This window comes from Solanum dulcamara, chromosome 9, assembly GCF_947179165.1.
Source record: "Solanum dulcamara chromosome 9, daSolDulc1.2, whole genome shotgun sequence".
NCBI lineage: Eukaryota > Viridiplantae > Streptophyta > Magnoliopsida > Solanales > Solanaceae > Solanum > Solanum dulcamara.
In genome coordinates this window covers 45,026,472-45,039,214 of record NC_077245.1, presented here as the reverse complement: position 1 = coordinate 45,039,214, position 12,743 = coordinate 45,026,472, and the positions used below count along the sequence as shown (strand labels likewise).

Below are 12,743 nucleotides of genomic sequence, written 5' to 3'. Positions count from 1 at the left end.
AATAATAGAAAGGTTCAAACCAGTATTGATGGACACAATAACAACATACAGGGTCTGGAAGGGTAGAGTGTATGCAAATCTTATCTCTATCTTGTGAGATAAAGAGACTCTTTCTGATAGACTCTAGGCCCAGACTCAAGTATTCTTTGTACTATTCTATATATATGAAATATAAAATAAAAAGTCTTCAAATGTTTGGAACATTTTATTGTCAGCTTTGAGTGATAGATTTTTTCCAACTTTGCATTCTATAATTACTGAAAGATTAGACTACATTGTTCAAGCAGCAAATCTGAAAAGTGTATTCAATGGACCACTCCTAAGTTACCAAATTCAGCACTGTGTGATCTACTTCAATTCGCACAAATCTCGGCTAGTTCATTGTCAAAAAGAGATCTTAAGAAGTGTCTTCAACTTTGTAGCATATAGAAAATAATCACTTTTGCTACTATAAGTCGATCTTTAAAGAATTTCGGTGTAGTATAGTCAAAAACTAATCAAACAAGAATCAAATAACTATTCATATAGGGGCCTTGTTGTCCATTAAAGAAGAAAACCATGAAGCATACAAGAACAAAGGAAGGATGTCCTCTTAGTTATTTTTTATGCATAACGTGATTCTTCAGACACACAATATACTACAAACGTGAATACACTACAGAAAATCAAAACATCAATTGAAATCACAACCCAATAATATTTTCACTAACTGTACAAATAAATAAATAAAAATACAGATTCTTAATAGAGAATAGGAAGAATCAGAGCAACGCGAATAAAACCAGCAACAAAGCAAATTTAGTACAATTTAGAGAAGTAACAGAGCAACCAGATTGAAGAGACAGCATACCTGGAATGGGAGTTCGAGCTAGATAGAAAATAGAGATTAGGGCAGAGCTGTGATGAAAAGAAAGAAGGCACCGCTACGTTGAGGAAATATGTCTTCAAGCTTGCGACCAGAGGAAAGCTTTATTCAACCTTCTAGAATTGGCAAAGCTGCAATGGCAACGTACAGAGGTTAGGGCAAAGTTTGTGACCATTGCGTTTTGAGAGAAACAGAGAGTTTTCTGCAATTTTACAGAAAAATAATTCTTTTCTCACCTAAGTTTTAGTGAAAGAATTTTGAGAGAAAACAAAGAGTTTCTCTAATGTTTCAGAAAAATAATTCTTTTCCCGCCTAAGTTTCAGTGAAAGAAAAGTTTATGTTTTATTAAAATTTTAATGTTAAATTTTGGCGGCACTCCTTCTTGCTAAATGCTCTCAATTACAATTTGGGACCGGCTACTACTTTTCTTACGGACCAAATTTTTTACCTTCCTAATAAAAACACAACATTAAGGACCGGAATATAATCTCGTCCTAATATATATATTTTTAGATATAGGATTATTAACTTGTTCCTAAATATTGGTCATAAATAAGGCTTTTACTTGTAGTGAAAATTTTAATATCAATTGTTATTTTTAATAATTTTGTTCATCTTATATATAACTTTATCAATTGAGGTGATACACACGTGCAAACATCTACCCAAACTAGTTTTCTTAATGATACAGACCACAATAATTTATAATTAAGACACATATGTTACATGTTTTATTAATGAACAATACATTTATAATATATACTATAGAAATCACTCTCTTCTCAATGTCACTAACCAAAATAATTTACAACACACACTTATAATACAAGCACAATATAATTTTAATACATATTGCAGACATCATTCCAATTTTAATACAATTTCTGCAAAGAATAGTTAGGCAGCAAGAAAGTCAAAAGAAACGGAAAGTAGGAAGAAAAAAAGGAAAAGTAGAGGAAGAAAAAGCAGCAACTTTTGACAATACGCATTTGCTGCTTTTGACAGAAATGCACCGTGTAAAATTATTACGCGTTTTTGTTTCTTATAAATAGAGGGTCTTCTGCCCTCATTTATATCATTCAGAAAAAGTGAGAGTAAGAATGTAAAGAAAGTTATACACCAAGATAAATATTGTATTCTTGAGTGTCCTCTTTAATAGTTGTTCCTTTTACAAGAGAGGGGTGTTAATTATTGTTTTCTCCTTGTATTTGAGAGCAGTGTACTCTCATATTCTAATAGTAAAATCCTTCTACCCCGTGGTTTTTCCCCTCTATCTGTTAGAGGGGTTTCCACGTAAAATTCTCGTGTCCAACTTATTTTCATTATTTATTATCATATCAAACTTTAGTTATGGTGCTTCCTCCCCCCAACAATTTCCACATCTTCAAATCTTCATATTTTTGAATCTTTATAACTTCAAATCTTGAAATCTTTATATCTTCATATATTCAATTTTTCATATCTTCAAATATTCATATATTCATGTCTTCAAATTTTCAAAATTTGCTACAATCAACTTTAATCTTCACCAAATACCCTCAATATTGAGATATGCATTTCAAATGATATAGTCAATCATTGCAACAATATTCAATCTAAATAAAATAATATTTTTTAAAAATTAAATTTTAAATCAAAGTTTTGAAGCTTTTTAATATCGATCGTGAAGAGTTAACAATTGACATATATGAGAAAGAAAAGAAGCAGATGAGAAAGAAAAGAGAAAGCTTTGCGTTTTTGAGAGAGAGAAAGGAAGAAAGAGCGGCATAAAGAGCCAAAAAGAGATAAATCTAATAAAATACATTGTATTGCTAAAGATGGCAATATTTAAAAAGTATGTTTAAAAATAATAATCATGTATCAAAAAGAACTACCCCAAGTAACTAATGCTTCTAATTATCTATGTGAAAGAGAGTCAAAAAGGAGAGGCCAAGGAAGTCAAAAAGGGGAGGCCAAGGAAGTCAAAAAGGGAATAGCAGCCACGCGTTTTTGACAGAAATTGTAGGCAACTTTTGAAAAAAGTTAACAGCGTAATCGTTTCCCTTTTTGACAGGAAAACGCGTATAAAAATTAACGCGTTTTCATCCTCCTATAAATAGAGGGTCTCTTGCCCTCATTTAGATCATCCCAGAAAGAGAGCGTAAGAATACAAAGAGAATTATACACCAAGATAAATATTATAGTCTTGAGTGCCCTCTTTAGTAGTTGTTCCTTTTACAAGAGAGAAGTGTCAATTGTTGTTTTCTCCTTGTATTTGAGAGTAGTGTACTCCATATATAAATAGTGATATCCTTCTACCCCGTGGTTTTTTCCTTCTATCTGTTAGAGGAGTTTCCACGTAAAATTCTCGTGTCCAATTTATTTTCATATTAATTATCATATCAAACTTAGTTGTGGTGCTTCCTCCCCCAATAGTGGTATCAGAGCCCTCGGTTATTCTATTTGTTTTATGCGAAGGTACTATTCATGAATAGTAAATTTTCGTGAATAGTAAAATTCGGTGAATAGTACTATTCACGTGAATAGTAAATTTTGATGACGGTTCAATTTGTCACGATTGTTCACAAAAATATTTTGAAACGATCTAGAAGGGTGTGAAGCAAATAACAATGTCTAGTACAACAAAATTTGATGTTGAAAAATTCAATGGGATTAATTTCTCATTGTGGAAAATGAAAATAAAAGCGATATTGAGAAAGGACAATTGCTTAGCTGTAATTGAAGGCAGGACCACAGACTTTACTGATGACAGCAAGTGGAATGACATAGACAGCAACGCAGTTGCTGATCTACACTTGGCACGAGCTGATTAAGTATTGTCTAATGTGGCTGAAAAGCGGACGGCGAAGGAAATATGGGATACTCTTACGGGGTTGTATGAGGTCAAGTCTTTGCATAATAAAATCTTCTTAAAAAGAAGATTGTATACTCTTTGAATGGCAGAGTCCATGTCAGTTACTGAACACATCAATACTTTGAATACTTTATTTTTGCAACTTACGACAATGGGTTGCAAAATAGAGGGGACTGAACATGCGAAGCTTTTACTTCAAAGTCTACCTGACTCGTATGATCAACTCATCATCAACCTGACGAACAATATAGACAGTCTAGTTTTTGATGAAATTGCAGCCGCTGTCTTAAAAGAAGAAAATCGGCGCAAAAATAAAGAAAACAGACAAGCAAGTTCGCAGCAAACTAAAGCTTTGATGATGGTGAGAGGAAAACCAACGGAACGTGGCTCTAGTAGGAGTCACAATCATGGCAGATCTCAATCAAGAAGTAAGAAGAATATCAAGTGCTACAACTGTGGCAAGAAAGGACACTTCAAAAAAGATTGTCGGTTCAAAAAGAAGAGTGAACACCCTGAGCCATCAAATGCTCAAGGGAATGTTGCATGTACCTCGGATGATGACGATATTTTATGTAGTGAGGCAATACCAAATAATGAAGGCAGAAAACGTTTCGCTGATGTCTGGATCATGGACACAAGAGCAACATGGCACATGATTTCCCGGAGAGAATAGTTCCATCAATATAATTCTATCTCAGAAGGGTTTGTGTTCATGGGAGACGATCATGCTTTGGATATTATTGGTATTGGGTCCATCAAAATAACAATGTATGATGTCACGGTACGCACCATATAGGAGGTACGACATGTAAAAGACTTGAAGAAGAATCTATTGTCTTTAGGACAACTAGATGATAATGGATGTTCATATAAGACTCATGGTGGAGTCATGAGAATATCCAAAGGAGCGTTTGTAGTGATGAAAGCGAAAAAACTTGATGCAAACCTATATGTGCTTAAAGGTGAAACACATCAAGAAGGAGAAGCATCAACCGCGTTAGCAAGTTCATTTGAAGAATCAACGATGATATGACATCGTAAACTTGGTCATATATCGGAACGAGGTTTGAAGATTCTTGCTGAACAAAAGCTTTTTTCAGGGCTCAAAAGGGTTTCACTACCCTTTTGTGAGCATTGTGTTACCAGTAAGCAAAATAGATTGAAGTTTAGCAGTTCCTCTGCTAAAAATAAGGAAATATTAGATCTGGTCCATTCTGATGTCTGGCAAGCACCGGTGGAGTCCCTAGGAGGAACAGAATATTTCGTGTCATTCATCGACAATTACTCTAGAAGTTGGGTGTGAAGACTTAATTGATTCTCAATTAAATCTTCAAGTGGGAGAATGAAAGAGAGTCAAAAAGGGGAGGCCAAGGAAGTCAAAAAGGGGAGGCCAAGGAAGTCAAAAAGGGAATAGCAGCCACGCATTTTTGACAGAAATTGTAGGCAACTTTTGAAAAAAGTTAACAGCGTAATCGTTGCCATTTTTGACAGAAAAAAACGCGTATAAAAATTAACGCGTTTTCATCCTCCTATAAATAGAGGGTCTCTTGCCCTCATTTAGATCATCCCAGAAAGAGAGCGTAAGAATACAAAGAGAATTATACACCAAGATAAATATTATAGTCTTTAGTGTCCTCTTTAGTAGTTGTTCCTTTTACAAGAGAGAAGTGTTAATTGTTGTTTTCTCCTTGTATTTGAGAGCAGTGTACTCCATATATAAATAGTGATATCCTTCTACCCCATGGTTTTTCCCTTCTATTTGTTAGAGAGGTTTCCACGTAAAATTCTCGTGTCCAATTTATTTTCATATTAATTATCATATCAAACTTAGTTGTGGTGCTTCCTCCCCCAAAGATTATGTAATATGAATTACTTCAACAACAACTACTGCAAGCTTATCGTACCCCCATATTATTAAATTTTCGTTTTGAGTATTTGATTGTCGCTTATATATAATAGAGGATTTGATGAATTAAGATAATATTATGTTCATATATTTATGCTTAGATACTTAATTCAATTTTCATAAAATTTCTTTTTTTCATTATAAAAATATATTTTGAGTTTGTCAAAATCAAATAATACTAGAAATGAAATTGTGGAGCTTAAGCAAAACACTTCATAAAATCCTTTTAAGTTTTGTTTTGAATAAGACTCAGATTTCTAAAATATAATTTCATAAGGGAAATTCTCGATACAATGTTTTTGGTAGCGTTTGCTTCCATAAGATTAGAATTTATTTTTACTTTTTGCATTTGGTAAGTAAGCAAGTTATCAATAATTGTCAAAAAGCTCAAGACAAGTTGTTCTCAAAAAGATTTAAAGTCATTTAAGAAGTACAGACAACTCGAAGGAAGAAGAGTTATTTCTCATTTAAACTTCTTGTTCTATTTCAAACAAATGCATCCAAGAAACTGATGATCTTCCTTTAAACTCAAGAAAATGAGAAAAATTGTCTCTTTATCATTAATAGTAAATTTTGAAATAGTTTCATAAGTAGGAATTGAGCTATTTTAATTTTGGGAAAACTAAGCTCATGCTCCATAAAAGCAAAATAATTATAAACAAATACCCTTTTACAATTCATATCCCCAAGACATGAGATTTGCGAGCAAGATACCGTTGCGCGCAGTATCTGTATACTGACATGGTATCATTGAGGTTGTTTCAGTCCTTAATGATAACACCATAGTATATCTATATACTGTCATGATATCATTGATGTCTACTTCAATCCTTCAGCTACATCTCCATGAAAATCATCATATACTGGCATGTTATCATTAATGATTCTTTCATATAATCATTAAGGATCGGTCCATACAAATGTTGAATGATACCATCATAGTATATATATATACACATTCACACTGTGATGGTATCATAAAGGTTTTCTTAAGTCATTCGATATTATATGAATGATACTACCACAGTTTATTCGTATATTATAATGATATTGAAAATCCTTAATGAGACACTTTTAAAATCCTCAATGATACCATAACAATATATTGATACCTTATCGGTATCATATAGGATTGAACTTTTTTTTTAAGAAATAAAAATAAAACAATAAAGAGAAAATTATTAAAATCACAATCTTATTTATTAAACTAATTAGTAAATATATTCTTTGTGATATTCCGTCGGTATGTTGATACCATATCGGTATCATATAGAACTGAGCTTAATCATCTGTGATACTCCATCGGTATATGATACCGTATCGGTATCATGTAGGGTGGACACTGACATCAGCGTGCGAATTTAAAAATAATTAAAGGGGTACATGGGTAATTAGTTTGGCCAAAGAGGTATATAAAGGAATTATTTAGGGAAGAGGTATGGAGTCATAAATAGTTTGTTTAAAGGGTCAATTTTGTATAATTTTCCCTTTAATTTTTAAAGTTTGTCAAAAATAAACATTGTTTTATGTCCGTCAAAATATTTGTCAAATTGTGATTGTTAAATTTAATTAATAATGTAGAAAAAATATATCGAAACTCAGAACTTGATAAATATCTAATGAAGATAAAAAGATAATTTGAAGAAACTTAAAAGACCAAAATCTATTATTATAACGTACTACTACCAAGATGAGGAACCATTTTTTGTCATTTTCTCACTAAACTCCTTGTAACTATATATCAGTTAGCACATGTCCAACTGATTTTCTTGGCAATTTTCTCCCTCCACAAATTTCCTCAATTTTTAGGAAAGGTATCAACGTTATAGCAAGAATTAGAGGCAAAAGATTTTAACTTCCACCAAGAATATTTAGGTTAAGAGAGAAATTTGTACTATGAGTGTCCAAATAACATTATTGGTGGGGTCTCTTTCACTTCCCTTAGAAAATTAGGGGTCATGACATCTAAAACTACTCATCGATAACGAGAGAAGAACTAACCATATTAAAACTTTGTATTTATTCGCTTTTCTAGTATCGATCAATTAGTTTCGTAGTTCTTTATTAATATAGTTTTAATTTTTATCATAAACTTTTATGTTTACATATACATATAGAACATGAAATAATATTTTTTTTAAAGTATTTTCTTTCAATTCAAATTATCAAAGGATTATGTTCACTCATTTTCTCAAATAAGTAAAGTTGGTGGGCAAAATGATTAGTAACCTAACTTTAATGTTAGTCTTTTCATCTTTTACAGGTTCCACCTTAAACTAAAGCAAATTACCGTTTGGCCATATTCAAATATTTTTGACAAATTAAATTTGGCTAAATTTTCAATACTTGTTTGGTCACATAATTTTTTGAAAATATATTTTACTTTTTGAAAAGAAAATATGAAACATGATTTATATCTATAAGTTTTAAAAATTATCAAAATTGCCAATAAATTTAACATCAAATTATTGATTTTACGGTAAATTGGATAATGCAATATGCAAATGTTATCACGCAAATTACAACCATGTCAACACCACAACAAAAAAAAAACAATTAAAATAATTAGCTTTAGTTTTCCACACATTAAAGTATAACATAATTAAATGAAAATGATGATTAGCTCAATCTTTTGTAAGTCATTAAATCATTAAAATGATTTTTTGGATCATATGAACAAATATCTTGTGAAAGTTGAATTAAGCAAGTAAGGTACCATCAGTGAAAAACTTATGTTATCTAAATCATGTTTTGTCAAAGACAAATTATAATGGAGTTTTTTGCCAATTTTTTTTTGTTTTTAAAACTACAAAATTCTATAGCCAAACAGATTTTGCCAAATAGAAATATCAAAAAATACTTACAATATCTATGGCCAAATGGTCCTAAGAATCTTAAAGACTACTATGTTAAGTGAAAAGACAGATCTTCATACAGGTGTTTTCATCCTTTTTCTTCTAATCTAATAAAGTGCTTGGACAGTATTTCTCCAGCTTTTCATATTCTAAAGAATTTTTGTTTCCACTTTTTCAAAAGAGAAACAGTTTTTACGATCAATTTAGTCTCTTCTCTCCCACTGAAGTGATTCCGATATGCCTTTTAATTATCTTGATTAATTTCTTAAAATGCAATATCCATCAAATCATGTTCAATATTGATAACATAAAAAAACAATTACATAAGCTCGATAGAGTTCTTATCTGAATGATTTTAATTCAATCTCTCTCGTAGCCGAGGAAATAATATTTTATGCCTTTTATAAATTAAATAAAAGAAAATGATTTTTTTAAATCTATAAGGTATAAAAATAAGAATTTGTTAGGTGTAAAAATAATAATCTCTTATAAAAAGACATAAAAACTAAAAACAAATTTATAGATGATTACAAAAATATTTATCGTGTTAGCATTCTATGTTTAACAAATCAAGTGATTTAAATTTATCAATTAAAAGTAAAAATTTAAAATATACTAAAGTGCTTATTGTATATCTTGTATTTGTTTGGTTTGATAGAAAAAATATATAACTAAAATAAATTTATAAAAATCTACAAAATAAAATTTCCAACAACCGAAAAAAAAGAGAGAGAATGTATTTGTTTGGTTTGATAGAAAAATATGTAACTAAAATAAGTTTATAAAAATCTACAAAACAAAACTTCCAACAAGAGTTAAAAAAAAAAAAAAGAGAGAGAGAATAGGAGGGAGAGGTGCCATCTATGCTTTAAATGAGTGGTCCCCAAGTTTAAGCCGCATCTTCCAAGTTCTAACTTGTAGCATGCATCATGTTAAATTTACAAAACAATATAAATGATAACATATTAACATTAATCATCTAGCAGTTTACTGCTAACCGTAGTTTGCGTACGCAAAATATATCACATAATGAAATCATCATCACATAAAAGACAAAAAAAGAACAAAATTCTTATGAGCAAAGTGACAAAGGAATGTAGGGAGGCATTAATTAACACTAACATGCACAAAAAGAGAAAGAACAGCAAGGACGAACACCAGATTTACACACAATTTTACAGGAATGTATCAACAGCTAGTAATCAAAGTTTTTCTGTCCACATTCCAGCCAACACATTACAACCCCCAACTTGTTTCCTCCACATATATAGCAGAAAACAATCCAAAAACAAAATGCCAACAAATATTAAATAAATATCCCACACTCAAAATTAAATTTAATATCAACGAGAAATAGAATTTTTGAAAACTATGAAAGAACAAAAGAACCTTCCTTATTTTCCACTGGAATTTCTATCTTTGAAAGCTTTCAATATATATATATATGTATATATATATATGTGTGTGTGTGTGTGTGTGTTTGTCTTAATCAGAGGGCTTGGTCTTGGATCTGTAGACAAGCTTCTTCCTCTTAGATGTTTGGTTATCAAATGTAAGAACCATCTTGCCTGGTTCTAGTGCCATATAGTTGTTGGTGATCACTGTTTCATCTGTTGCTGCAATCTTTCTTGATTTCTCTACAATGATTGTGTATCCACCTTCAGCACTTGGTACAAATTCAGCTCCATAGGACACATCCCACCCTATTACTCTTGCTTCCCACACCAAATTACTATTCTGCAAGTTACAATATATATATATATATATAGTCAGTTAGATGCCCCAAGATGTATTGACTTAAAGCTTTTTCTTCGAGAGTTACAAGTAATGTCTTAGATCTTTCTTTTTCAAATAGCTTACCAGTAATATATCTAAATCTAATTATACTCCGATAAATACATTTTGTCATGGAGGGTGTTAGTATACCTCAGTAACTGGAAATTCAATGGTGTGTTTGGAAGCAGGCTTAATGGTATCCTCAGTGGCAGGGTCAGCAATGGTGAATTCTTGTTCACCCTCCCTGCTAAGTCCACCATATTGAACTGGCACTTGCTCAGGGACAATGTATCTGATTGTCAAAACATTCAAATATTAGGTCGAAGATCATCACTCAATATATAGGAGGAATAGGAATAGAAAGAAAACACAAAGTTAAAAAAGAGTATACTGACTTGAAGAGAGTCTCAGCAGATCTTGAAGCGCCAGCAAACACAAACTTGCTCTTGGTCCTGGTAGTGAAAAGTGCATTGATCATCCTGTAGTAAGCTGGATACCACCATGGCACATTGATGAACACCTTCATCATTACCATCAACATCAAAGTCCGTCCAGTTAAATTACCAACATATAGCAGCAATTCACAATTAAAGATTTCCCCCTTTTATAAGTGTTAGGGTGGACCGTACGTACTAGAAATGAGGAGAAAAGACCATACTTTGTTACAGTAGTATTTATTTATTTTCAAAAAACTCTCAAGGAGTATACCTGCTTGGCAACAAATTCAGGGTAATTGTCCTGGAGTAACTGAAGTGCACGGTTGGTAGCCTGGCGAAGCTCTTTCTTGAAAAGGTAAAGGCCAGGTGAATTCTTGAGATCAATAACCTGAACAAAAGTGCATATGCCATCAGGGCTAAAATCAAGATTCCTGATTGATTTCTCCATGAACTGAATACGCCATCTGAGGAACTTGTTCATCTTCTCCTTGTCAGCAAAAGTATTCTGATACAATTCATTGTCTTGAAATGCCCCGAATGCATTGTAACACACTGGATGTCCTTCCTTGTCCACACCATGATTGTACACCACTTTCCCTAGTCCTAGTCCTGACAGATCTTCTTCCAAGAGTTCATCAATCTTAAACTCCTTACGCCATGCCACAACACTCTTCAGCATAGCAAAAGCATCCTTCACCTTAAAATCTCTGGCTCGGAGGAACTTGAGAAGGATCACATCACTTCTCTCATCAGCTAATAAGGGAATTCCCCATATCGAAACTTCTTCTGGTGCTCCTGGTAGGACTTCTTCCTCCGTTGCTGCTGGTGGGACTTCTTCTGCTGGAACTGCTACATCCTCCACCGGTGCACTTGCGGCAGTCACTTCAACAATCGTCTCTTTGATTTCTTCAACGGCTTTAGCACCGTCATCCTCTTCTGCTGTAACCTTTTCAGTCACTTTCTCGGCCGGCTCCGATGACTCTGACGCCGCCGGAGCTGGTGGTGGAGTTTCTTTCTTCTCTAGAACTTCCTTCTCTGGAATTTCTTTCTTCTCTTCCACAACAGGTGGAGCTTCTTTCTTCTCTTGAACTGGTGGTTCTTCCTTCACCGGCTCCGCCGTTGCCGGTGCAGCAGCAGATTCTTCCTTTTTTTCCTCCTCTGCGACAGCGGCGGCTACAGGTTCTGCTGTTTCAGCCTCTGGTTGCTTCTCCTCCTCCTTGGCCGGCGGGGCTGGCGGCGGAGCAGTGAATTCATGTTTGTTCAGAGCATCTTGAACCAATTGTTTCAACTCCGCTAAAGCCTTTTGCTCAGGATTTGGGAGTTCTTCAACTTTGTTGCTCTCTTCCTTAAACGAAGCAGATTCAGTAACTGGAGTTTTTTCCTTATCAGTTTCCTCCGACGCCGGAGCAGCAGATTTTTCCGGCGTCTCAGGAACAGGTACCGGTTCAGGTTGAGGGGTGGATTCCTTTTCCGTCACGGGGACATCAGAGACAACAACCTCTTGAGATGTCGCCGGCGTAGTCTCAGAAGCTGGTTTCTTGGTTTCTTCGGCCATTTTCTTGATTCTCCGGTGAGCCTATAGAGGCGATTAAGATATGAAGATTCAGAAGGGCGAAAGAAGGGATTTTGAGACGTGGGTATGAAGTTGTGGAGGAAGTGATGGTAGAAATGGTGATGGTGAGTGTATATGTATATGTTATTTGGAGGTGGTGGGGGTGGGTGTGGGGGCGGGGCTAAGAAACAGACTGTCTATGACTTGGTTTGCCAGCTCGTTACCACTCTAATCATGGGGTCCACGACAACCTCAAACCGCTAATTTTGCTATAATTAATTTTTTTGAAATAATTTGCTTTCAATTTTTTTGAAAATATGGTATGAATGTAATCATTGTTGGCTAGAATCTTCTTGTATTATCATAGTTGGCCTCCATGAACTTTCAAAATTCCTTTATGAATCCATCAAACTTGCCTTCTTTTTTTGTTTAGTTCATATTCATTTAATTTCTTGCTTCGGCTACTTTTCATTGAATTCATAATATGTGTTAATTTAC

The 12,743-nt window shown here is 33.5% G+C and overlaps 1 protein-coding gene across 1 annotated transcript; it reads right to left on the bottom strand.

Annotated features, from left to right (window-relative positions):
* Positions 1-9,567: 9,567 nt before the first annotated feature.
* On the bottom strand, positions 9,568-12,371 carry LOC129902662 (patellin-3-like). The gene is made up of 4 exons (XM_055978018.1): positions 10,965-12,371; positions 10,652-10,776; positions 10,407-10,548; positions 9,568-10,217 (listed from the first exon to the last, which is right to left on the bottom strand). Exons 1-4 carry the CDS (start codon positions 12,246-12,248, stop codon positions 9,966-9,968), a joined length of 1,803 nt encoding a protein of 600 aa, XP_055833993.1. The 5' UTR covers positions 12,249-12,371; the 3' UTR covers positions 9,568-9,965.
* Positions 12,372-12,743: the final 372 nt, after the last annotated feature.

Excerpts from the sequence above, each read along its gene's own strand:
- LOC129902662 (XM_055978018.1), bottom strand. The coding sequence starts at position 12,248 with ATGGCCGAAGAAACCAAGAAACCAGCTTCTGAGACTACGCCGGCGACA. Across the intron at positions 10,777-10,964 it reads CTGAATTTGTTGCCAAGCAG|GTGTTCATCAATGTGCCATG; the intron begins GTATACTCCTTG and ends GTAATGATGAAG. Across the intron at positions 10,218-10,406 it reads TTGAATTTCCAGTTACTGAG|AATAGTAATTTGGTGTGGGA; the intron begins GTATACTAACAC and ends TGTAACTTGCAG.